The 23,569-nt window shown below is 54.6% G+C and overlaps 12 protein-coding genes across 12 annotated transcripts; 5 read left to right on the forward strand and 7 right to left on the reverse strand.

Annotated features, from left to right (window-relative positions):
- Nucleotides 1-174: 174 nt before the first annotated feature.
- On the reverse strand, nucleotides 175-1,443 carry PG994_011911 (uncharacterized protein; the record flags this gene model as incomplete). Its single annotated transcript, XM_066863320.1, has 1 exon — nucleotides 175-1,443. One exon carries the CDS (start codon nucleotides 1,441-1,443, stop codon nucleotides 175-177), a length of 1,269 nt encoding a protein of 422 aa, XP_066712430.1.
- A 410-nt stretch (nucleotides 1,444-1,853) lies between these two features.
- Nucleotides 1,854-3,800, reverse strand: PG994_011912 (uncharacterized protein; the record flags this gene model as incomplete). The annotated part of the gene is made up of 3 exons (XM_066863321.1): nucleotides 1,854-3,257; nucleotides 3,322-3,494; nucleotides 3,611-3,800. The coding sequence occupies 3 exons, from the start codon at nucleotides 3,798-3,800 to the stop codon at nucleotides 1,854-1,856; spliced, it is 1,767 nt and encodes a 588-aa protein (XP_066712431.1).
- A 363-nt stretch (nucleotides 3,801-4,163) lies between these two features.
- On the reverse strand, nucleotides 4,164-4,376 carry PG994_011913 (uncharacterized protein; the record flags this gene model as incomplete). The annotated part of the gene is made up of 1 exon (XM_066863322.1): nucleotides 4,164-4,376. The coding sequence occupies one exon, from the start codon at nucleotides 4,374-4,376 to the stop codon at nucleotides 4,164-4,166; it is 213 nt and encodes a 70-aa protein (XP_066712432.1).
- A 69-nt stretch (nucleotides 4,377-4,445) lies between these two features.
- Nucleotides 4,446-5,695, forward strand: PG994_011914 (uncharacterized protein; the record flags this gene model as incomplete). Its single annotated transcript, XM_066863323.1, has 3 exons — nucleotides 4,446-4,461; nucleotides 4,700-4,746; nucleotides 5,114-5,695. 3 exons carry the CDS (start codon nucleotides 4,446-4,448, stop codon nucleotides 5,693-5,695), a joined length of 645 nt encoding a protein of 214 aa, XP_066712433.1.
- A 275-nt stretch (nucleotides 5,696-5,970) lies between these two features.
- Nucleotides 5,971-7,496, reverse strand: PG994_011915 (DNA replication regulator SLD2; the record flags this gene model as incomplete). Its single annotated transcript, XM_066863324.1, has 2 exons — nucleotides 5,971-7,298; nucleotides 7,355-7,496. The coding sequence occupies 2 exons, from the start codon at nucleotides 7,494-7,496 to the stop codon at nucleotides 5,971-5,973; spliced, it is 1,470 nt and encodes a 489-aa protein (XP_066712434.1).
- A 793-nt stretch (nucleotides 7,497-8,289) lies between these two features.
- Nucleotides 8,290-9,309, forward strand: PG994_011916 (RING finger protein; the record flags this gene model as incomplete). Its single annotated transcript, XM_066863325.1, has 1 exon — nucleotides 8,290-9,309. One exon carries the CDS (start codon nucleotides 8,290-8,292, stop codon nucleotides 9,307-9,309), a length of 1,020 nt encoding a protein of 339 aa, XP_066712435.1.
- Nucleotides 9,310-10,323: 1,014 nt separating this feature from the next.
- On the forward strand, nucleotides 10,324-12,490 carry PG994_011917 (allantoate permease; the record flags this gene model as incomplete). Its single annotated transcript, XM_066863326.1, has 12 exons — nucleotides 10,324-10,435; nucleotides 10,500-10,508; nucleotides 10,571-10,609; nucleotides 10,663-10,705; nucleotides 10,765-10,988; nucleotides 11,060-11,393; nucleotides 11,459-11,649; nucleotides 11,709-11,771; nucleotides 11,831-11,978; nucleotides 12,035-12,150; nucleotides 12,205-12,295; nucleotides 12,352-12,490. 12 exons carry the CDS (start codon nucleotides 10,324-10,326, stop codon nucleotides 12,488-12,490), a joined length of 1,509 nt encoding a protein of 502 aa, XP_066712436.1.
- A 180-nt stretch (nucleotides 12,491-12,670) lies between these two features.
- PG994_011918 (uncharacterized protein) lies at nucleotides 12,671-15,639 on the reverse strand (the record flags this gene model as incomplete). The annotated part of the gene is made up of 3 exons (XM_066863327.1): nucleotides 12,671-13,643; nucleotides 13,702-14,960; nucleotides 14,983-15,639. The coding sequence occupies 3 exons, from the start codon at nucleotides 15,637-15,639 to the stop codon at nucleotides 12,671-12,673; spliced, it is 2,889 nt and encodes a 962-aa protein (XP_066712437.1).
- A 2,703-nt stretch (nucleotides 15,640-18,342) lies between these two features.
- Nucleotides 18,343-19,787, forward strand: PG994_011919 (MFS general substrate transporter; the record flags this gene model as incomplete). The annotated part of the gene is made up of 2 exons (XM_066863328.1): nucleotides 18,343-18,720; nucleotides 18,840-19,787. The coding sequence occupies 2 exons, from the start codon at nucleotides 18,343-18,345 to the stop codon at nucleotides 19,785-19,787; spliced, it is 1,326 nt and encodes a 441-aa protein (XP_066712438.1).
- A 587-nt stretch (nucleotides 19,788-20,374) lies between these two features.
- Nucleotides 20,375-21,142, reverse strand: PG994_011920 (uncharacterized protein; the record flags this gene model as incomplete). The annotated part of the gene is made up of 2 exons (XM_066863329.1): nucleotides 20,375-20,783; nucleotides 20,895-21,142. 2 exons carry the CDS (start codon nucleotides 21,140-21,142, stop codon nucleotides 20,375-20,377), a joined length of 657 nt encoding a protein of 218 aa, XP_066712439.1.
- A 1,162-nt stretch (nucleotides 21,143-22,304) lies between these two features.
- PG994_011921 (uncharacterized protein) lies at nucleotides 22,305-22,823 on the forward strand (the record flags this gene model as incomplete). The annotated part of the gene is made up of 1 exon (XM_066863330.1): nucleotides 22,305-22,823. One exon carries the CDS (start codon nucleotides 22,305-22,307, stop codon nucleotides 22,821-22,823), a length of 519 nt encoding a protein of 172 aa, XP_066712440.1.
- A 118-nt stretch (nucleotides 22,824-22,941) lies between these two features.
- On the reverse strand, nucleotides 22,942-23,305 carry PG994_011922 (uncharacterized protein; the record flags this gene model as incomplete). Its single annotated transcript, XM_066863331.1, has 2 exons — nucleotides 22,942-23,125; nucleotides 23,196-23,305. 2 exons carry the CDS (start codon nucleotides 23,303-23,305, stop codon nucleotides 22,942-22,944), a joined length of 294 nt encoding a protein of 97 aa, XP_066712441.1.
- Between the last annotated feature and the right edge of the window lie 264 nt (nucleotides 23,306-23,569).

The raw sequence follows: 23,569 nt of genomic DNA on the forward strand, positions 1-23,569 counted from the left end.
TAGAATAAGTGTTGGTTGTGGTAGTTAGTTCATTCCTTGTTTGAATCTAGAGGGGAAACAATCGTCGTTGATTAAAACGGAAAAATGCTATGGTCTTAAGTCATTTCCTTTTATCCTAGCTCATGATCGTCACGTCATCCTCACAATTTCACATGCACGTGTACGCGAGGTATCTCAACGACGTATTTGCGCCCCAGATCCCCTGCGCTTTCCTTTACTCGAGTCGGCAAAAATCCATGAGCTGGCGCTGATACCTCCGAGGCTTCGAGTCTTGCGGTGGTGGTTTCCATGCTTCTCGTCTTTGTGTCGATGGTGCTTGGAGTCGTGGTCTTCCAACAACTCTGGAGGGACGCTATGCCGGTGACGGTGATGGTGCGTGGAGCTCTTTGGACTGCTCTCAGCCCAAGCAAATGACGAAGAGGGCCTGTCGGAATGGTACTTTCGGAGGGGAGGGCGAGTTTGAGTATTGCCCGAGCCTCTGTTAAGCTCGTACTCGTGGGCGCATTGGTAGTATAGGGGGGCCGCGTCATGAGTCACGCCTGCCGATTCCGAGCTGCTCGTTTCGCTCTGGGCCCTAAGAGCGTGCCTTCTAACCCTTCGCCTCCTTGGCTTCTCATCGTCTGCTGTGCCCTCTTGGACGTCTATGTCTCCTTTTTGTTGAAACACGCTCACAATTCGTGTTGGACTCGGAGAAAGTGCACTGATGCTTCTTCTGTCTTTGTCGAGGAGCAAAGCCGTATCAGCCACGTTTTGAGTGACCAAGTATCTCTCGGTTTCGCGCAGGGCCGGCTTGGAACGTCTCTCGCATGAGACAGGTCGGGGACTGTACCTTGCTCCCTCCTGGTAGATCAATGGGTCTTCACTTTCGAGGTAATCAAACGCATTGAAAGGTGGCAGGTGCTGGCCCGTTGATTCGGGGCTCGTCTGTTTCGACTTCCAGACTGCACCTCCATCTTCGTCGTCAGATACCTCGCCCAGGGCGTCGTCCTCGTCAGATGAATATTCTGTGTCGTCGCCAGAGCTGAACTCCGCATCTCCCCGACACTTCGCGATACAGCTCAGCCCGGCATCTCTGCGGTACCCGTCGCTACTGCACGCCGTCTCGGAGCCGAGGGTCTCGCTGCTGGAGGAGCCCCTCAGCGCCGCCCGCTCCGTCAGCACCTTGAAGAGATAGCGCTCGAAGCGCACGTCGACAGCCTCGCCGCAGGCGGGGCACCTGCTGTTGGGACTCCCGATGTCGGGCACGGTGCAGGCCCAGCAGCAGACGTGGCCGCACGAGAAATGGCACGGCATATCGCGGACGAATTCGTCGGGCCCATCCGTTCCAGGCGTTTCCTTCTCCCGTAGGCAACGGTCGCACATGTACGACTCGCGTGCCGCCGTGGCGCGATGGTAGCTCACATCCAGGCTCGAGGAGCTCGCAAAGGCACTGCCGGACTTCATGATGCTGGAGCAGCGCGCTCAAAGCAAGAGCTGGCGTGTCTGTGTGTTCAGAAGATCATGAGAGATTGGATATGGACAGAAATGTGCTGTTGTGTTCCCTTCTTACTCCGGGGTCGGAAACATCTTTTGTGTGTTTGATATACTTGGAATGATAAAAGGGCGTGATATGGGCAGTGGACAAAGGAGAGTGCCACTAGGCTGTTGGTTCTAGATAACAAACATGACAAGAACGTAACTTTTTCATTCTTCATTCCAATGAGATTCTTTGTTGTTGCACAAAGCAAACTTTCCTCACCCGTCATTCAGGGTTTCAATTCGTGGGAGGTTTGGGGGACTCCGGCGATAAAGGTTCGTATTGACAGCCCCGCCTCCCACAGAAGTCTGTAGGAGACTGTAGATGAGCTGCTTTACTATGAAATGGACGGAAATAAGAATTCAGGAATTAAAGTGTCATCCCGTTCCACAACCTTGTGCACCAAAACCCGGGCGCTGATCAGCCCCTGTCGTCGCGTTTTCTCAGCCTGCATGTGAGCCCCCCATCTACGCGGTGGAACCAGCGCGATACCGGCCACCACTTTCTCCTCCATGCCGACGAGCTCGATCCCGTACCGTGCGATAAGTGTTGCAACCACCTTACACAGCTCCATTTGGCTCAGGTGCCGACCAATACAGATTCTTGACCCGGCCCCAAAGGTCAAGTCCGACGCATTCCACAGTCGCATGCGCTCTTGATACCTCTCGTCTGTCTCACCTTCTTTCTGGAGCCAGCGGTCAGGGATGAACTCGTCGGCGTCAGCGCCGAAGACCTCCTTGTTCCGGCCGATGACGTAGGGGTTCATGCCGACAGTGGTCCCGCCGGGCACGACGCTCCCGTCTGGCAGGGCCAGACCGCATTCCGGCATGATGCGCTCCAGGGTCATGGATGCGGCGGGGTGGATGCGCATGGCCTCGCGGGCTACTGCGTCCAGGTAGGGGATTGATCTGGCGGCCGAGTAGGAAGCCGCCTTGGTCGGGTCAAACCCTGCAGCTAGGACGTCCTCGTTGAGCCGCTTCCACACATTTGGAGAGCGCATGCAGTAGTAGAAGAGAACTTTCATGGTGATCGCCGTGGTGTCAGCACCGGCGATCACGTTGAGCAGGAGGTAGCCTATGATCGTCGCATTATCCACGACATCCGGATGCGAAGTTTGGGAGTCGATGAAGTACTGCAGGAAGTCGGGGTTTTGGGGATTGAAGTTTTTATCATCCCCTCGAAGGCGCGGGAACAGCGATTCGGCGGTAATGCACGTCGCATTCGCCAAATTAGGAGGCCCAATATGTACGATGGGATTCTTGTCCAGCCAGTGGTCGAGCCATGGAACCTGCCCTACGATCCCCAAGTAGTCCATCGCTCGGTCTCCGATATGCTGTGAACCGTCAAAGTCACAGCCTTTTTCCATGTAACCAAGCCGTTTGCTAAAGGTCATGGCGCTGATGAAGTCCCATGCATCTTTAGAGGGACGACGGTGAAAGGTGTCAGCTGGCTGTATTGACCGCATAGAGTCTGGTCCTTGAGATGACCGCAACTTGCAGTGTTTTAGCCACTCATCAAGACGGCACGGATGACCCGTCTCTATGAAACGCTTTTCCAGATGCCCACAAAAATCATCAATTACCTCGTCCATCAGCGGCTCCGTGGCCAAGATGCTTGAGATCGAATAGTGCCGCACAATGGGCTTCTTGAGGGTGGCATGCTTGCCTGTATCGGTCTCGCTGAAGAGATTGTACACAACATTGCCCCCTACGACGGTGCTGTTGATTTTGTAGAAATCCGTCTGTAACTATAAGTATCACTCATATCAGGTCTTCAGGGGTAACCGGAAAACAGCGCCCACTCACTTTTCGCCACAGTCCGTTGGTGTTATAGACGGTCCTGATCAGGGAAGGAATGTTCAAGTCCAGCAGATTTGGGCCGGTGCGAACAACTGGCCCGTACTTCTCATGCAGTTCCTTCATAGTGGGTGAGACCTTTCCAGACATTGCAAGGTAAACCCTCCAACCGTTTGTCCAGCCTGTAACCCTCGTAGTTATCAGTACTCGTTTGTGACCGAGAATATGCCTGTTGCGAAGCAACCGTCCCATCTTGGCCACTATGGTTTGGGATGTGTTAGTATACAAATATCCATACCTGCTAAGAAAGGCCCAGGATATTGTCGCAAATGAGATTGTTGATAGGCGGCAAAATACCATATAAGCAAAATGAGTGTTGGCACGAAGACGATAGCCAGCTCGCTCGATTTCCCGTATCGCTCAAAGATAGCCGGAAACTGGCTGTAGGACACGTTCCACGGCATAGTAGAGTACTTATCGTGAGCCATTGGAGATGGTAATAATGTTGAAATGTGTGTGTCTATAGGACAGCTTCGAACCGACTCGAGAAAACAAACACAATGTGGGAACAACCAAAACGGTACCCAAACTTGGTGTCGAGTCTTCTCTTAAGTATGTGATTCGGAAAAGACCTCGCAGCGTTCAAAAAGAACCAATAAATCGCAGACTCCTCTTCAGTAGTGGAAAGTATGCATCGACGTAACCCAACATATATAGCAATGCCTGTATGCCCCCAACAACGATGCAGCCTGCTCAAATAACCCAATAGCGACTGCAGACGCCACATCAAGTCTGCGTCACAATATTGAAAGGATGTGTTGGGGGCTACGGCAGTTATGGGCTTGCATCATTCAGTTGGCTTGGATGAGGTCGTCTTCGGCAACTTCGACGAACTCACCAGGGGAGGTCAAGGTGGGAGCAAAGTACCTCTTGGACTCCAAAGGCCCGTAGTTGACCTGGCGGACGAGTTGGATAGCGAAGGGTGGACCCCCGTTGGCGAAAGCCCCCTTGCTATCGGCATCACTAGCTGGAGATGCAGCTCGGGGATAGGATGCCCATGCCATGAAGGTGTCGAACTTCCCTGATGCGTTAGATACTGGGGACGATAGGGCTTGATGGAGTCACAGCAGAAGATGGAAGACATGATTGGTAAGGGCTTAGAGTAACAGTTTGATAGAGTCAAGACGAGGACACACGCATGGGACAAAAAGGGAAGATCAGAGTAGGAAAGTAAGTGGTTCGAAGGGGGCAAGAACCTCTTATTATATCTCTTACAGAACGACCTTCTCTATCTCCAAGAGCAAGTCTTTCCCTTGACTTACACGGAGAACACCATGCTCTTTGCTTGGTCTGTTGCAGTTACTTTAAGCTAGTATACGCCTTGCAGATTTTGAGGCCTACCCTGTGCCAGTGGCTGCTTACCGAAACCATATCGTGAGTCTAAACCATCTCAACTTCTTGGCGTGCCGAATTCCGCAAGAGACCATAAGGAATGAGCTCCTCTCTCTGCTACCCATTTTGCAACCTCCCCCTTTCCTTCTCTCACGGTCGGCCCTGGTGGTGTCACCGCATCCGCTCTCTCATACCCACCATCTGACAGTCTCTCTCTTTCGTTAATTCCACAGTAGGCGGTCGTTTCTTTATTCCATTGGCCTCAGATCTGTCCTTCCTTTTGCCAGTAGGCTGCGAACTCTGCGTCCCAGCTTGAGAGGCTCCTTTTATTACTAGTCAAGAACCAGAAGGGCCCGTCGGACCGAACGATCAGCATCTTCTTCTTAATCAGGAACACCGGTCTTTTCAGTTCGTCAACCCCTCCTGGGTACAGTCCGGGAATGGAGGTCCTCTTTCAGAATGGGACTGGAGTGATTCGACTTTTGCAGACGAGCCTGCTGGACAGGACGATCAGGTCGATGGAGTAACAACGCCGCCAGCGAACGACGACACTAGCGATCCGCAACATATATCACCACAAAACAGCAATGATCCTGAGGACCTATCAGAACCAACCGCTTCAAGCTATCAGTTCCAGTGCCCAGAGTGTTCAATGCATTTCGAAAAGAAGAAGCAGCTGACGTACGCCGCCGCCCCAGAGTATCCCTCCCTGCCGAGGAAGTTTCTAATACCAGACCATCTTAGAATACACCACAGAAGGCACACCCGCCCGTTCCGCTGTCAAGTTGCAGAATGCAGCAAGATGTTTGCCCTGAAGAAGGATCTCAAGCGCCATGTCGAGGAGACACACGGGCCAATGCGTTGGCATTGCACATTCCCAGGGTGTATGAACAAATTGGCCGTGGACGGTACCGCGCGTAAAGCCAACTTGGACAGACACTTGAGAACACAGCACGCTGTAGCTGCGCCTGGACGTGCACGCAATAGGTAGCCATATATCATAGGTCAAAATTGACACGATCATTTGCAAGAGGTTCTCCTCTTATGCTTTCTGGTGCGTGAACTTCGGTCCCCTGAATACTTCGTTCAATGTATAAGAGTGAGGGTTACTTGAATGTGACCAGAGTCTATCGCTCTTATAAAAGTTGTGTAAACTAAGCTGGATGGCCAGCTCATCATATTCATTGGGTATCATACTCATTACACACTCTAACTGTTTGTCATCCTCTGCACATATCTTGACCCCTCAAGTCGTCCGAGTGAAGATCATCTGCGCCTGCGGAAACGACTTCCAAAGGCAGGCCCACCCTTTGCTCCGTTGTTTCGCAGCTTTAGTCGCTTGAAGTTGGCGTGCGCCAGCTCGTTTACTTTCCTCGCGGCCTTCTTAATGGCACCTTCCTTCTTCGCTACGACCTTCCCATCGGCCTTGTCTGCGGTCTTCTTGGCCTTCGTGACCTTCTTAGCCTTCTTGGCCGGCCTTTCGCCGTTCTCCTTGTCGCTGCCGGGCTCGTCGTACTCAGAGCCTGATGCGTAATCTAGTGGATCATCACTGGGAGCTGGCTCCGTCGTGTCGAATTGTGTCTCGGGCACCACCCGGTTATCGTCATCGGCATCCCGGAGAGCACCATCTGAGGTCTGACCCGGTCGCTTTGATCGCGTTGGCCGCATGCTCACCTTTCTTGTGGTTCGCTTCTGGCCCTTTTTCTTGTAGATCGGCAGAGGCTGCCCATCTTTGCCTACTTGATTTTCATGATCACTGTCGTATAGACCCTCATCGTCGAAACCACCAAGCAAGTGTCCAGCCTGGCTGTCAGGTACCAGAATGCCGTCCTTTGCTTTGGCCGGTTTCGCCGGTTTGGTTGGGGCACCTTCATTCTCCATGTCATGCAGCGCTTCGAGTTCCTCGTCCAACTTCTCCTCTTCCATCTTGCGCAGGTCAGCCACTACGCTGCTCAGACCCCGCCCTAAAGGCTTCCGAGGTAGCCGGATAGGCTCTGGAGACTTGTACTCGGTATTCTCGTCCATGGCAGGCAGCGGTGCCCGTCGAAGGAAGGAAGGCGTGGAGAACAGGAGCTTATTGACAGTGCTGGGAGTACTGGCACCTTGTTGGTTGCCATCGCGGTCCTTCAGCGGAGTTATGAAGATGGCCCGTCTACTCGTAGATATGGGCGTGTTGCTAGTTTTGGTGTCTCGAGGGGGCTCCGTTTCACCGTGCTTCCTCTTACTAGGAGTAGCCTGGGTTTTCAGATCCGGTATAGTCGCATCACCGTGTCGCGATTTGGACGGCGTCTGGTCATCTTTTTCTTCGAGCAAGTCGAACAGTCCCAGTACGCGGCCGTCACGATGAGGGGTGGGACCGATGGATGTCGGGGCGGCGGGGCTGAACAGCCTACGGATCGAAGGAGACTCAACTTCGTCGAAAATGTCTTTATGCCGCGAGACGGACGGAGTTGTTTGCGACTTGCGCTGCTTGGAAGGAGTGATGTTGAGATCATCTTGCGACTTGCGCTTCTTCGACTTGGCGTCGTCTTTCGGCGGAGGGATTTTCCCGTCTAAGATGTCGCGAACCTGCTGGTATTTCCGATACTTGGAAGCTATGGGGATGCGGGGTGAGCAAGTGAAGGTTAAGAAGGATCTGAGCTGTACTCACCTATGTCGGGGGTTTTTTTGATGGCATTGCGGTCCGGTTTCTTGCCGCCATTGCTCTTGGCCCAATCTCCTTCGAACTGCTTCAGCTGGGCACGAAGGTCCTGAGCCTTGGCCTCGTAATTCTTTCGAGTTGCTTCTTGCATGACCCGTTCAAAGAGTACGGTAGGGGTTGGGATTCGGGTATTCTTCGAGTAGTCGGATCTTGAAGTACAAGCAGTGCGGGAAGATAGTAGTAGAAAATCTACAAGAGGTTGTGTATAGAATGTAGGATCTACGACGGGAGTATGCAGCTACAGATACGCGATGGCGCGGTGCTCAATTGAAGCAGGACGCGCTGTGGGCAAATGCTATGCAATCACCTACGCGTTCTCGCGCATTGGCACAGCCCACTCAAGTTTAGCGGGACTGCGCTGACTTTACAGGGGGTGGGTTTTGACAGCAGAGCGGGTAACAAGGCGGGGCAGCTCTGGCGTTACGCGATCAGATTGTGGGGAGCAGGAAGCGCGCGAGGCCCTTTCCAAATACTTGGTCCTCAAAGAAAAGAAACATGATTATTTATAATTACCGTACCTACTACAATAGTATTATACAAGAACTCGATGCAATTGTATTCCAATCGAGACGCATATATGCTTTTTAACCCAATAGAACTCGCACTATATCCATCTCAGTAGTGCTTCAAGAATATGCAGGTGCCTTGAACTAAACCCAAACCAGCACAGGACCTGCTTAAGCTGACATGGCCTGTCCCGCAACTCAGTCCACAACCATCGCCACACTTCACCGTAAAAGACCAAACCAGCTTGTCATCTGAACAACCCGTCCCTCACATCTTCATCTCTAGAAACCATCAGAAATCACTTCTTTTCCCCCGGTCATTGACCACGTACCCAGTCCGACCTCAATTCACTATCACTCGTTTGCCCGAATACATACATGGACTTAGCGGATGACGGAAATATCGACATTAAATCCCAGGTCCTTCAACACACCCTAGCCCAGGTCGCAACCAGACAGGAAGGAGATATCGACTCTTCTAATGGGAAATGCTGTGTCATCTGCCTTGATACCATCTCAGAGCCTTGTGGGGCACAACCTTGCAAGCACAGTGACTTTGACTACCTATGTCTCTTGAGCTGGATACAAGAGCAACCAAGATGTCCGCTGTGCAAGGCTGACATCCGAGAAGTCCGCTATGACTTTGATGACTTGGCCCGTCCAACATCATGGAAAACATATAAAGTCCCAGAGCCTCCCAAGGTGGAAAGGGTCGTCGCTTCGGTCCCGCGACGACCACGGCCACCAAGACGCAATGTGCCTTACTACACGGCTCCCCGGAGACAACAATCTGTGGACCTCGTACCACCCGGCGCCGAAGATGAGGCCGTCTTGCTTCGCCGTGAAGTCTACCAGGACCAACTATATTCGCTCCATGTAGGATCGAATCGTGTATCGCAATACCGCGATCTGACGCCGCAGCTCTTTGAGCAGGATCCCACGCTGGTGTCGCGCGCCCGCATGTGGTTGCGAAGGGAACTGAAGGTGTTTGAGTTTCTACACATGCCACCATCAAATCCTCAAGGGGCCGACGACACTACCACCAGACGGCGTGCCAACAATGCCGAGTTCTTGCTCGAGTACATCGTCGCCATACTGAAGACCGTGGACATTCAAGGCAGTCAGGGACAGGCCCAAGATATGCTGCAAGAGTTTTTAGGGCGGGATCATGCCCGACTGCTTCTTCACGAGCTCAAGAGCTTTCTCAGGAGCCCCTTTACATCTCTCGGGGCCTGGGATAGCCATGTGCAGTATGATCAATCCAAGAAGCGCCGGAGGATGACCAGCGATGACCTTGGTGAATCTAGTGGTCAAAGATCGCGTTCACAGTCAGAGGAACGTACATCGCATTCTCCGACCCGCCTGAGAGGCGATTTCTACCGACCCAATTATTCATGATAGTGAAGAAGTATAAAATAATACAACACCTAGCGACATGTGCAGAATAACTAAGTACTGAAGAATCTATGCGGGCTGGTTGGCGTCGAGTGCAATTACTCTGATGGTCCCGAATTGTCTCAAGAAGGGGGAAATGGTTGAAGCATAAGAAAGATGGTAATTCTTGTCTTTCCTGAACCTCTCAGCACAGTTCTGGCGGGGATATTGCCCCCAACGCTGGGGGGCTACGTCTGACCAACAACACAATCACCATGGCCCAAACCTAGTAATTTGTAGGTTTTGATGGCATTGTGGCGGTATTTTCAGTGGTATTTGTCTGAAGTTCTTTGTGGCACTGCCCGGAGCAGCGCCTGCCGCGGCGTGCTGGACCTATGTGAGCCTATCGCAGGAAGCTGGACATTCCCAGGGCTTCATTTAAGCTTCGAGCCTCAACAGAGCCGGCTTATTCCTTCAATGTTGTGACGCGACCGACCACTTTACCCTCCTGCTCTCTCTCGGTAACTCCGACAACGGGGATTGGCTAGGAAAGCTACGGGGAGTGCCGGCTTTTAGCGGCACAGTGGCACTTATCAGGAGGCCACTCTAGTAGGTATCTGTCCGGGGTCCCCACAGCACACTTGCGCAGATAGCCTAGGGTAGGTTACCCCCCTAGTCAATCCCAGCAAACGTTACATGAGATGGCTACACGAGCAGAACAGCTGCGGGGTGAAAGGACAGTCGGATATGGACAGAAGCTTGCTGACTGGATGACCCGATGCCGGGGGTCCTGGAAACGAAGGGCCCGCGCCATCGGATTCAACTCCGTCCTCCGATAAGAGAGATGGGCATGATGCTGGGATGTTCTGATAGCGATTTTCCTCGAACGCTCAGGTATCGCGACGGAAGCGGAATGCGTGCTCGACTCTTAGAAGGGTTTTTACAGAAAACTAAGTAGCTTTCATTTGGGTTTTGGCCATCGTCAAGAACAGTTCGATATTCAGACGCCTACGATACATTGATTGCGGCTGCTCAAGGATGGGTTTCGGTTCTTTGGCGTTGTTTCAACGTCATGAGCGGACTTCCGAGGAGAGGAGTCTCGTGCGGAGGCTCGACATCTTTCTCATGACGTTCGGATGCATCTCTCAGAGTAAGCCTCACGAGTTTCAGTGCTAAGGAGCCATTGACTAACGCAAACCCGTCGCCTGCTTTAGTTATCAAGTGTAAGTGATCCCTATTGCAGGGGAGCATCTCATTCTACGTACGTGCGGCTTATGCGACAAAGACCTCGACCAGCAGAACTTCAGAAATGCCTATGTTTCAGGTAAGTCAGACTGTCATCACCAACACTCCTTTCGCATCCTAATAAGTATACAGGAATGAAAGAAGACCTCGGCCTCTATGGCAATGAGCTGAACTAGTAGGTCTACGAGCCGGGCTCCAGAGCACTGGGAATTGCTAACGCCGAGGACTATGAAGCTTCGAGATGTTATTCAATGTTGGCTACGCAATCATGCTGATCCCGTCGCAAATCATCTTGACCTATGTTCGGCCAAGCTACTGGCTGCCGGGACTCGAGGTTGTTTGGGGAGTCCTCACTGGACTCATCGCCATGACTCATAAGCCCCAGCAGATTTATGCCCTGCGCTTCTTCCTCGGCCTGTGCGAGAGTAGCGCTTGGCCTGGTATGATGACACTTCTGAGTGAGTGAAAGCCCTCTCGCCCCCGAGCAAGCCAGTCACCATACGCTCCGAAATCTAACTTGTACGCATAGTGCACTGGTACACCCCCTCTGAACTGGCGAAGCGGATGGGTTTCTACCATTCCTGCCAAGCAGCAGGTTCACTCATGTCAGGGGCACTTCAGGTAGCCATCACTAATACCCTACACGGTGCTAGCGGTTTGCCCGGGTGGAGGTGGCTGTTCATCATTAACGCAATTATGACCGTCGTCGTCGGTGGACTCGGCCTCTTCATGCTTCCTGACCTGCCCAATAACCCGAATCCTAGAGCTTTCTGGTTCACCGAGCGCGATGCCCGACTAGCGATGGAGCGATTGGACCGCCATGGTCGTGCCGAACCGAAGAAGATGACTTGGGCTAGTGCTAAGTATGAAACCAGCCATCAATTCACCCATACTGTGTGTCGTGTGAAAGCTGCTAATCCTTCGACAGGCGAACCTTCTCGAATTGGGTAGTCTACTTCGTGCCTGTGCTCTACATTGCTACGGTGTTGGCATCATGGGGCTATGCTTACTTCAACCTGTTCTTGAAGAGTCTGACGAACCCAGATGGATCGCCAGTATGGACCGTGACCCAGGTCAATGCCATTCCAATGGGCGGTAGTGCCATCAACATCATCTTTGGTCAGTCACCCCCTAGTAATTGAACGCCAGACTTTCTTGCTGACTTTCTACACCCGTAGTGTGGATCTGGGCCATTCTTTCCGATTTACTCAGGACACGCTGGACACTGATTGTCGCTCAATGTAAGAAGCTCATGCCAGATCCATGTTTGATAAGCACGGCTTACCTGATGCGTTTCTAGCCTTGATTGGTCTCGTTCCATGCATTGTGATGAGTGTCTGGACATCACATCCTGACTCGACCCCGGTCGCCGCTGCGTACGCCAGCTACTTTATCTCCTTCCTCTGTCTAGGCACCGCACCATTGATCTTTGCCTGGCTGTCTGATCTGTAAGCCCTTCTCTACCCGCCCCCTTCTTAAGTACCCTAGCTAACGAGCCTTTAAGTTTACCCCAAGACCCCGAGTCCCGGACCCTCATCGTGGGAGTTGCCATCGCTTTTTACTATGCCATATCAGCATGGTCTCAAGTTCTGGTTTGGCCAGCTGTACAGGCTCCATACTGTAAGTAGTAACATCACATCATGTGAAGTGTTTCTCGAGCTTACGTTCTTGCAGATAAATATGGCTGGCAGTCATCCATTGCGCTTTGGATACTCGTCATCATTATGACCTGCATTCTTCGCTACATTGACGTCAAGTATCTCCGGTACGTTAGCTCAAAGTGATGGCATAGGAGAGCTTCAAACTAACAATTTCATGAAGCCCGAAGCGTGAGGCATTCCACGCCACGCTCATCGAAAGCACGAAGGCGGACGACGTGGAGCCAACTGGTGTCGAGAGTAGTCAGGCGGCTAAGAGTAGGGACATCAAGGCCGGGCACACAAGCATTCTTCGCGAATGATGAACCCATCACTGAGTGGTCGTGGTATGGTGAGCAGCTCCTTTATAGCAGTGGGATTGCATGGAGGACTCCCATCATCAGGGCAGAGTTTGTCAAAGACATCCCAAATCAAGATCCAGACACTTGGTTGCATTGAAACCCATGAATCGTAATTACCCTAGCTTACTAATAATACATTGTTTACGCGTAAAACTGCCCTTTCTCAAGGGGGACCACCGGTCCCAAAGAGAAAGTCGCATGATGCACTGGTACAGTGTCATCCACGGTTCCCCAGGCTAACCCTTGCTCGGACAGCTTCTCCTCAAACCTCCTCACCCGATAATACGCATACGAGCCCTCGGTCTCGTCGGGGGTTGACACAACACCCAGCTCATCCCGGCTAGGATGCCCGTGAGCCAGTCCCACCCCGGGTGCACTACCAGCGTACAATCCCACCGCCTCGACCCAGCTACCAACACGACTCCGCCGATTGGGCGCCGTTGTCTCGGGCGCCAGTCTTTCTCCCCCTTCCCTCTTTTCTGCGTCACTCAAACCTCCATTTCCAGTGGCCACGACCTGCGGGAAGAAGAAGGAGGAAGTAGGGCACGTCGCCGCGGCCAGACTGGCGCTGCAAGTAGCGAACAGCGGCATCCGCTCCGCACCCATGTACCGCCTGAACCAGCCCACGGCCAGCACGACGCCCACCAGCAGCGCGAGCAAGCCTGCCGTCGCGAGTATCGGCACCGTAGAATAGCCCACAGCCACCATCACCGCCCTGGGCGACGGCGACGGCGACGGCGACGACGACAGCGAGTCCCCGGCGACGCCGTACGCCGCGACGCGCAGCAGGAAGAGGCTCTCACCAATGAGCCAGTGCAGCGCGGCGCACCCCATCAGCAGCGGTAGCGACACGTGGAGCGGCAGCTGCAGGTGCAGCGTGGAGCGCTGCGCCGTGTCGGGCTGCGGCGAGCTGACACGCAGGCCCCCGCGCCGCACCGCGAACCGGCTCACCTCGGCATGCGCCAGCATCGCCGTGAGCACGGCGTTGCACGTCAGGTAGACGTAGACGGCCACGAGCTGGGGCGTATTGGCGACTAGCGCGGTCGCCGCGGCGCCCCAGCTGTTGTTTGCTGCTGCTGCTGCTGCTGCTGCTGCTGCTGCTGCTGCTGCTGAGCTGCGCGGGGACTCCCGCAATGGTTTGGGCGGAGGGTTGCCCGAAGCTGCCCGGCGACATGTTCTTCTGCAGTTGAAAGCCGAAGAAGAGGCCTATGATGGCGAAGACGATGGTTATCGCGGGCAGGAGCCGCACGACGAACCCGAGAACACCTATGTACCAGCGGGGCGCCGATTTCCTACCCTGGTCCTCCATCGCCGCCGTCTGCCCTTCATCGGGCCGCTGGCCAAAACAGCCGAGCTGGGACAGGCGAGAGCCGGCGGCGCCACCCCCGGGCTCCAGCGTGAAGCCCGCCCTCTCGTGGAATCCCAAGACCGTGGTCTGACGCCGCGACCGTCCGGCCCACGGCAGCGGCATGGGCTGGCTCGAGTTCCAGAACCCGACGGTCGTGTCCTCCTCATCCCCATCCCCGTCCTCCTCTCGGATCTGCCCGTCACTCCCGTCCACCTGTGCTCCCTGCGTCGGGGCGGCGGACCCTCGTCGTTGTCTTTGACGGCGGTGGTTGCGCTGCCGCTTCGCCTTCATGGCCATGCGCGCCGAGGCGAGACAGCGGCCGGCGAATCGCAGGTCGGGGACCCGCAGGTAGCTCGCGATGAGGTCGCCGTTGGTCACGATGCGCTCGTCGCCCTCGTGCTTGGCGTCGCGGCGCACGGCGAACCAGGTGCCGACGAAGCAGAGCAGCATCAGCGCGTTCGCGCCCAGCACGGCGTACTGCAGGATCGGCAGGGCGGCCAGCCCGCACGATGACGACGGTGGTGGTGGCGAACCGTCGGCGGCGGCGGCGACGGTCTGTTGCGCCATGCAGTACTTTACGGGGATGTTGGACCGCGCGAGACCCTCCAGATAGGGGTTAGAGGATGCCAGGGCCGACCACCCTGTTGCACTGGAGAGTGGTGTCCAGGATGTGTTGTTGTTATTGGCAAGGGAGCCGTGGTCGCACGCTGGAGAGCTTGGAGCGGGTAGTCCGCATACCCAGCTGTTGCCCAAACCTACAGCGGCGCCGTCCTCGTCGTCGGCCCCAACCAGGTGTGTGGCTGCGAAGAGAAAGGAGTTGGTCTCGTTTTTTGTACCGAATACCAAGGCTACGTTTCCGTAAAGTCCCGCCGTAGGGCTTCCGTACGCCCTGATACAATCCCCTGCCGTCAGGTTTGTTGCCCCTGAACCACGGACAGCCGGAGACCACACCCGATTGAATGTCTCCTGGCTCCCTTGAAACCAGCCAGGGACGAAATTCTCCGGACTCGCACTTGAATTTGCTCCGTTGGAGAAGAAGTCTTCGGTGACACCTCCGACGTAATAGTCATTGGTGCTGATCGTCTCCACGAGCGCCGCGTTCCACAACAGGTGCAGCGGAAGCGTGCAGACGATCAGCAAGGCATGTTGCCGCCCTGTTGAGTCCGATGTACGGGAGGTTCTGGACGTTCGGCACGCCGATCCACAGCCATCGCTTCTTCCGGTGGACCAGATCGATCTCGCCTCGCGTCGGCGACACGAGGATCTGCATGCAGTAGTTGGAGCAGGCCAGCAAGATCGTCGCGAGGATGTTGACAACGAGGCGCAGGACGATCGAGAAGGTGCGGGCGGTAGCGCAGTCGCCCTGGTAAAAAGTGACGACCTGGTTGTTGATGCCGGCGGGCTGCTGCACGTCATTGTCGCCACCGCCTCCCTGGACCACCCGAAGCACAGAGAGCACGGTAGTGGCGGCGTTGAGGGCGAAGACGAGCGCGCAGACCAGGATGCAGAGGACGATGCCGGTGCGCCATCCGCGTATGCGCTGCAGGTAATCGTCGAGGGCTTCTCGCGCCGAGCCCTTCTCTTCCTGGTGGCCGCTGCCGCGGCTGCTGAATACGGGTGCCTCCCGCAAGCGCTCGAGGATTCGGTAGGGCGGGATATATCCGGTGCGATTATGCGTTGCTGCTACCGGCGTGTCATTATCCTCGCTCCATCTCGACACCGGCCGCTGCTCGATTTGCGGTACAGGCTCCCAAGTTGCCATGCTTGGAGATCATGGGGTGGAAAGAAAAGAATAGCATAGGAGAGAGCCTCTCTCAGCCGGGGCAGAGTCAGGGAGAAATCGGGTTTATTTCCCAAAATTGCGAGGGATTGCAATTTACCCCTGGGCCGTTGCGAACTTAGCTTGTTTCCAAGACAACGTGTATCTCCCTCAGGGGCCAAGCCATAATTACTGGTAATTATTCTCCAACAATATCCGCATTGTTCCCGCTCGTCCAGACCTTGTAGCGTCCCTGGCTTGACAATACGAGCGCCGGCGTAATTAGCGTAACCATATGGTCGAGACGGGGCTTGGTGGCTTCGAAGCTAAGACATGCTGTAGTCGGGCCAGTCTCCTGGTGGTAAACCTAACCTTGCCTCTGGTTCGATCCAAGAGGTCGATATATGATGAGATATCCCCCGTGCAGATCAAGAACGACATTGTGTCGCTGGTACACCCGCTAATTAATAACAAGCCTCCCTATCTGGGTTATACTGGGGAGTTCCATAGACTCGCCTTCCCCTGTATGACATTCGTATAAGCTAAAATATTATGTCATAATGTGTATATTATGTATAATTTGATATCAGGTTTCGGGTTTTGACCATAGGTCACCATACACGCACAATGTCTTCCCGTGCGCCTAAAGATGGAATCGTCTTGTGTCATTTTCTTTTGTATCTTGGACCTCGTCCTCTTATAAACATTCGCGTCATCTTTCAGAGTCTGCATATACTCGCCCAAACCTAGATTTTTCGCCTGTTCTATTTCAATTCTCCCCCAAGGCCGTACAAGCCCCTTTTCCTTGGTTGCCAGGGTGGACAGCGATATAGTCTAGGCCTAGAAATGGGATCAAGTTCTTAGTGTCACTTTTCAAGTAAGAAATTAGCCTGCAGATAGGCCATGGAAGTATGCGTGTTCTATCCCTCAGCACCCCGTCTTTCATTACCTCATCGGGCACGTTGAGCACGTCGGGCTCGCAATTAGGGTCGCAATGCGCCTCATCGCCGAACCGGAGAACCTCCGTCTCATCCTCCTCGGAGTCAATCTCCGGGACATCTGCCTCGGGCCGAACAGGCATACCCTCGGCTGTTGTCTCGTAGGCCGTCGGGTTGCATCAGTATGTAAACCCCAGGATGCGGCCGGTCTCGGGGTCGAGTGCCTTCTCGTGGCGCACGATGTGACGGTTGTCCAGGATATTGTCGGTGAAGCGCTTCGAGGCCGTGGTAGAGCCTTTTAAGCGCGACTTCGGGGGTATCAGATGGGCTTACACAAATAGCCGAGCGGATAAGGCGGCTTTCTCGGCTCAGCCCCCATCAAGATCAGCTTACATCGGTCATTCATCGCTACAGTATTTCGTTAATGCATGCAGTGAGACGCTGTTACCCCCGGACGAGTGTCACTTAGGGTTGTGGCTCAACAACTTCGCGGGATGTGGCTGTGTAGAGGTGAAGCCCCTTTTTCTTTCCGTCGGGGGTTTATTGAAATAGATAAAGCCCCCCTTTAGCTATGATTTCTCAATGACCAGATTCGAATCCAGCTGACATGAAATTCCTGGATAAATTCCAGGAGGTCTTTGAAATAGGCAATGTCAGTGCTGCTTCGTAGCGTAATACCCCAAGTTGCAACAGCCTAATATACTTAACGGAGATCTTGACGGGTGAATGCTACAACCCTTGAACACATAGCAGCGGGAAAGGCATGAGTGGTCCGAGTTGTTCAAGCGGGCACATCCAGGATTTCGTTATCTAGGCGCGCATCAAGCCCCTGGAGCCATCCGTTGGACCATTGAAGCCGATTGGCAAGGATAGAAATGACGTGAGAAGTATTTCATAACCTGGATTTATAGGCTACCATCTCTGGAGTCAGTTGTTGCCACTTATCATATGCTTAGAGATCGATCTTACTATCAGCGATAGATCTAGAAAATGCCTGTTCTGGTCACTGAATTCCGGAGCCAGTAATGGCAAGAGGCTGTATCGATCCCTTGCGCCCTACATCCAATCAATAAGAAGCCCGAACTGCCCGTTCCGGATCAGCCGGACGGGGCTTTTGGGTACTATTTGCAGTAAAACCACATGACATCTCGAGTCCCGGAGGTCGCCGCCAAGCCACGGGATGTGTCTGATGGGTGTAGGCTGATGGAATCCCAGTCTGACGTTGGTTCGGTCCATCCTGTATATAAGCACGAACTTTATTTATGGAGTGCAGCTGAGAGAGAAAAAACGTGGTTGATCGAGGTTACCACGTGCTACTGCGGACTCGGCCGATTGCTGATGGAGGATGGTCAAATTTGCCGAGTCCGATGTGGGTCCACCCCTATCCGAATCCGAAGCATAAGGGGCGGTTGCACACAATTTAGTAAGACTCCCTCGCCTAGACGGCGATAGCCAACAGCATCACGTTACATTACATATAGAGAGCCTGGGCGTTCAACCAGTTTATTATGCAGCATCCTCGTTCACGGTTTCTTTCCATCTGTTCAACCTCAGCCCGACCCTTCGCATCGAGTCGCTGGAATTACCGACTCGCGACTTTACCTGGAGTAGTCTTTGCAAACTATTTGCATATATCCTTGTGGGTAAATCTGAGCTTTCTGGCTGCAGTTTTGACGTATCTAATTTCATGTTGGCTAACGACTATATAGGTCCTTCTCTGCCTCGGACACCTTAATCTTGTACAGTACTACGTTATACTACGCAAATCATGGGACTAGTAAATCCAGACACCAAGGAGAAGGTGCGCCCGGGTATCAAGAGCTCGGTTTTGGAGCGCTCCTCGGATAGTTCTCAAAATGGAGAGCTACCGCTGCACACAGGGCCCGAACTCACGATGGACGAGGAATACGGGGCGGCGCCGGATGGCGGCCTGCGGGCCTGGCTCGTTGCGGCAGGCGGCGCGTCCGTCTTCTTCTGCTGCCTGGGCTTCGCCAACTCGTTCGGCACCTTCTCTCAGTACTACGCCACACACCAGCTTCCCCATAAGACGCCCGACGACATCGCCTGGATCGGCTCTCTCAACAGCTACCTGCAGATGGCCATGGGTCTTTTCGGTGGCCCGGCCTTTGACAGATGGGGTGCTAAGGTAAGCTGCCCAGCCGTTGAGATTTATATTCCTGCTCATTGGCGTCTCTTTTTTATATCCGATTCTTGTCTGGGCCTCGCAAAAAGATGAAGTGCTAATCAGTATACCTGCCCGTATAGGTTGTACGCATTGCCGCTATCCTGTATATCATAATGATGATGGTCCTCTCGCTTTGCAAGGAGTACTGGCACTTCATGCTCGTCCAGGCCGTCATCATGGGCACCCTTCAAGGGTTCATGCAAATCCCGGCCTTCGCGGCCGTATCGCACTACTTCGACAAGAAACGCGCGGCGGCCCTGGGAATCGTCGTGGCCGGTTCGTCGGTGGGCGGCGTCGTGATCCCCATCGCCGTGGCGCGGATGCTGAACGGCTCGACGCTGGGCTACGGGTGGACCGTCCGCGTCATCGGCTTCATGATCATGCCCATCCTGCTGTTCGCGTGCGTGGTGCTCGTGCCGCGCCTGCCCCCTCGGGCCACGACCCTCTGGCTCGGCAGCGCCCTGCGCGACGCCCGCTTCGTGCTCGTCGTCGCCGCCTTCTTCTTCGCCTCCATCGGCATGTTCACGCCGCTGTTCTACCTGCCCACGTACGCCGTCACGCGCGGCGTCGAGGCCACCATGGCGGGCTACCTGCTGGCGATCCTCAACGCGGCGTCGACCTTCGGCCGCATCATCCCGGGCGTGCTGGCGGACAAGTACGGGCGCGTCAACGCGCTCATCACGGGCTGCCTCGGGACGGGCGTCATCATCTTCTGCTTCAGCGCGGCCAAGACCGAGGCCGCGCTGATCGTGTACGCCGTCTTCGTCGGCTTCTTCTCCGGCAGCATCACCTCGGCCGGCTCGGCCGCCATCTCCATCTGCTGCCCCGACCCGCGCAACATGGGGACGTACATGGGCATGGGGCTGGCCCTGGGCTCGCTGGGGCTGCTCATTGGGCCGCCCATCGGCGGCGCCCTGGTCCGGTCGTACGGTGGCTACTTTGAGTTCTCCATGTTCGGCGGTGCTGTGTGCACCTTCGGTGGCTTCGTGGCTCTGTCGTTCAAACTTTTGACACCCGAGGAACTCTAGGAAAGGTTTAAATTGGCTAAGTATATATTTAATTCACCGTGGGAGTTCATGGGTCGGCAAGGAAGAGGAGGATATGATGGACTGCAAGACCACTAGACCTTTGGCTCATTCTCTTGTTTACTGGTGATGGCCAGCGCTACTCACTTCTGATTAACGAAATAAATATGACAAATTAGAACTTATAGAACATATCGGGCAACTTCATAGAGGATACGATTACATGTATAATAAATAGCGTATATATACATCAAATGAAATTGACGCTTTGGGTGAACAGTAGAAGCCCCAAACGAGTATCTCGCTCCCCGGACTGACACTGAGAATACGATCATCCTGGGCCCAATAAGATCATTATATTGTGAACGCTTTTGAGTCTTCTCCGGCTTGTATATCGCCGAGAATCGAATCGAACCCTCATGCGGAATTATATCCCCCATTGGTAGCAGCTGCCATTTGCTGTCCACGCGAATGCTTCTACCGCCTGAACGCCTTGCAATGCCAACCGAACGAACGCATCCGTTAATAACAAGTACGCCTTGATCCGTCTATACATTTCATACACGTCGCGTGCTATGGTACAGGTATTCCTAGTTCCCCTCTTGTTCCCGGATCGACGCAAGCTCATACTCGCCTGCCCCGTCGCGTCCGCGCCCGCGCCCTCGCCCCCTTCCGAATCCCATCTCTTCGTCGCCCATGCCCCCGCCATCCGGATTGCCTCCGGCGTGGCCGTTCTCGGCCGCGGCGCCGCCATCGTCCGTGGTACGGCCGCCGCCGTTGCCGCCGAAGTTGATGGGCCGCAGCTCCCGCCATTGGCACCCCCACATGGCCATCACTATCGTGGCGACAATCGAGCACAGCATCGTCGCCCACCACATGAGGTTTCGAGGCAGGAAGCCGGTGAAGAAAGTGACGACGCAAAGGTGCAAGAAGTGCATCGTAAACACAAAGTCGGGGACGAGTTTTGAGCGCGCAACGAGCGCAACTAATGCCACCGCCCTAATGTGGAGAAACTTTGGTTAGCAAGGAATCCCCTCCCATGGGCGCGCGGAGCCATGGAACAAAATAGCAACTGAGGGGAGGGTCAGGAGGAGTCTGGGAAGGACATACACAACAGCTGAGCAGCACAGCCAGACGAAGGCGTAGACGAAGCCCTGGGTCGTGTCACCGCGCAAACTCGCCCAGCCAAGGACCAGATCCAGGTGAAAGCCCGTCCCGGCCACCAGCCCCGTGAAGAGAAACAGTATCAATGCTGTCGCATAGTATATCCCTTGTATGGCTGCGATCTGGCTAAGGATTCGAAGGGGTGGTAGTTCGCCAATGGCGCCGGCTCGCGGCGGCTTCCTCCTCCTGGGCATATTTGGCGAAGCGAAGTGTACCTAATGTACAGAGAAGCTCGAATCGAGAATCGAGAACCGAGGAAAGGCGCAGCCAGTTGGCCGAGCTTGATGCGCGCAGTAGCAAAGGGCGTCGTGGGCGTATAGAGTTGCGAAGGAGCGGATCGAAGAGAAGGGAGGTTGTTGGAGTCGCTGATGGTTATGATGTGATCATCTCTAGACTCGACAGACACTATCGATACCGGATGAACTTATTTTTGAAGGCTTCTGTGAGGGGGCAGAGCCGGCGATGGTCGTCAGTAAAGGGCGTGTTGTTATGGTACCATGATTTCCCATATTACTGTAATTACTGGCCAAACAATACATGTACGTATGGATATCGGCAATCTCTCCAAAGCTGCCATTCTGTCATTAGACCCACTGCAACGGACGGTGCCTGGGACGGTGCCTGGCGCACGGCCCGGTTAACGTTACTGGTCAAACACCGTCTAACATTACGGTGGACGGCTGAATCAATCAGCTTGAGCTTTCCACTGTTCAATGGGGAACAAAGAGGTCTATAAAAGGAGAATCACACGAGTATAGGATATTATTGATTAAAATAGGAATCAATAAAACCATCACTCCAAATTGTTGGGTATAGGTAGGTTAGGTATGGAGCGTGTTGTATACGACAAGAAAGCTTGGCAGAGCTGTCACCGATAGCTAGCACGGCTCCTTACAGGGCTTCAGAGTTCTCACACAGGAGGCCGCCACTTACTGCCAGACTTAGGACAGAAGAGTCCACCGGCCACCCCGTGTTCGAAGATAAATTCACCGGCCATTGCCTCGTCTTCCGCGATAGCCCCATCAACTCTATTACATAAATAGTCACGATGTCGCTGTTCAAGATGAAGATTTGGCCTTAAGGCGAGCATCAGCATTCAGCAGCTTCCAGTAGCATTCTCCGGTGAACCAAGCATCACCTGTCACTCGTTACGATGATCTCCAAGCTCGCTGCCGCCGTCGCGGCGCTGAGCCTCTGGCCTGGAGCTTCCGCCACGCCGACTCTCCCTATACTTAAGGATCTAGCGGCCAGCCCCCAAAGTGCCTGCTCGCTGCTGGCCCGGATGGAGGGAGGCTCGCAGGCTTTGACCTCACGGCCGACAGCGTCAAGAGCACCGGCAGCGTCAAGGGCTGGATGATGTTCATCGACTTCCCTGACGCCATCTCCAACTCCTCCGAACCGCAGAGCCTGTTTGACAGCCACGCGGCCGCCATGGAGGAGTGGTACCACACCTCGTCGTACAGCAAGCTGTCGCTCCAGATCAACGGCGACACGCAGCAGATCTACCGCATGCCCGCCACCGCCGCCTCATACCAGTGGGAGGGCGGCATCACGAGCTTCCACCTGATGAAGTACGTCCAGGACGCTCTGGACGCCTACATGCAGGCGCATGACGCCGACGCCTCCATCTTCCCCGAGATGGACATTCTCTACCTCGGCGCGCCGCCCAGCGCTACCTTCTCCAACTCGTATACCTACATGTACGAGCCAGAAGTCCGCATGCCCAATGGCATCGCAAACACCACGGTCGGCACGGCAGTCGCCAAGAGGGCCGTTGCGTTCGGCCATGATCTCTACGGCGGTTTCAACCAGAAGGGCTTCAAGGCGCTGGCGCACGAGACGGCCCACACCAGGGCCTGCCCGACTACTACCTGACCAGCCACACCGGCCTCCCCGGCGACCTCGTCGGCGGCTACAGCCTGATGGGCGCCACGTTCGAGCAGGGCCTTGACCACTCCTCGTGGGACAAGTGGCGAATGGGCTGGCTCGCGGACTAGGCGGCGCACTGCACCACAGAGAAGGGCTCGACAACGCACGTGCTCGCGCCGCTGGAAAAGAAGGCGGCCAGCGGCACGACGGCGCTCGTGGCCGAGGCGCGCACCAAGAACGGCGTCGACGACGAGCTGTGCGGGCCCGGCGTCCTGCTGTACACGGTCGACACCAACGTGGAGAACGGGCTAGGGCCCCATCCGCATCCTCAGCGGCCTTGACGTCGACCTGCGCTGGTGCGGTGGCTACGCCAAGAACCTCGCGCCGCTGTCCTTCACGTCGCCCCGGAAGTCGTCCTTGACCGTGGAGGAGTTGGGTGTCACCGTCACCCTGACCGAGCACGATGAGGCGACGGACAACTGGACCATCAAGGTGAACTATAAATAGGGGAAGGCGCAATGATGAGAGGTGAAGCATACTATAGATCGTAATCAATAAGCAATTCATAAGTATGGCTCGCTCCATTATGCCTGTATCCGCTGTGTGAGCTGGTTTATCAGGTGCTGCCCAGAACTAGGTCGTGAGACCTCGTGTCGCATATACCATTATCTCTCACCGTAATTGCTGCGTGCATAGCTACCTTCTGGCGACACGATCGTGGGTGTGAACTAATGATCATAACAGAAGACCGA

The sequence above is a fragment of the Apiospora phragmitis genome (genome assembly GCF_038363925.1).
Source record: "Apiospora phragmitis strain CBS 135458 chromosome Unknown utg000010l:1.0-9815664.0:1.0-9183399.0, whole genome shotgun sequence".
NCBI lineage: Eukaryota > Fungi > Ascomycota > Sordariomycetes > Amphisphaeriales > Apiosporaceae > Apiospora > Apiospora phragmitis.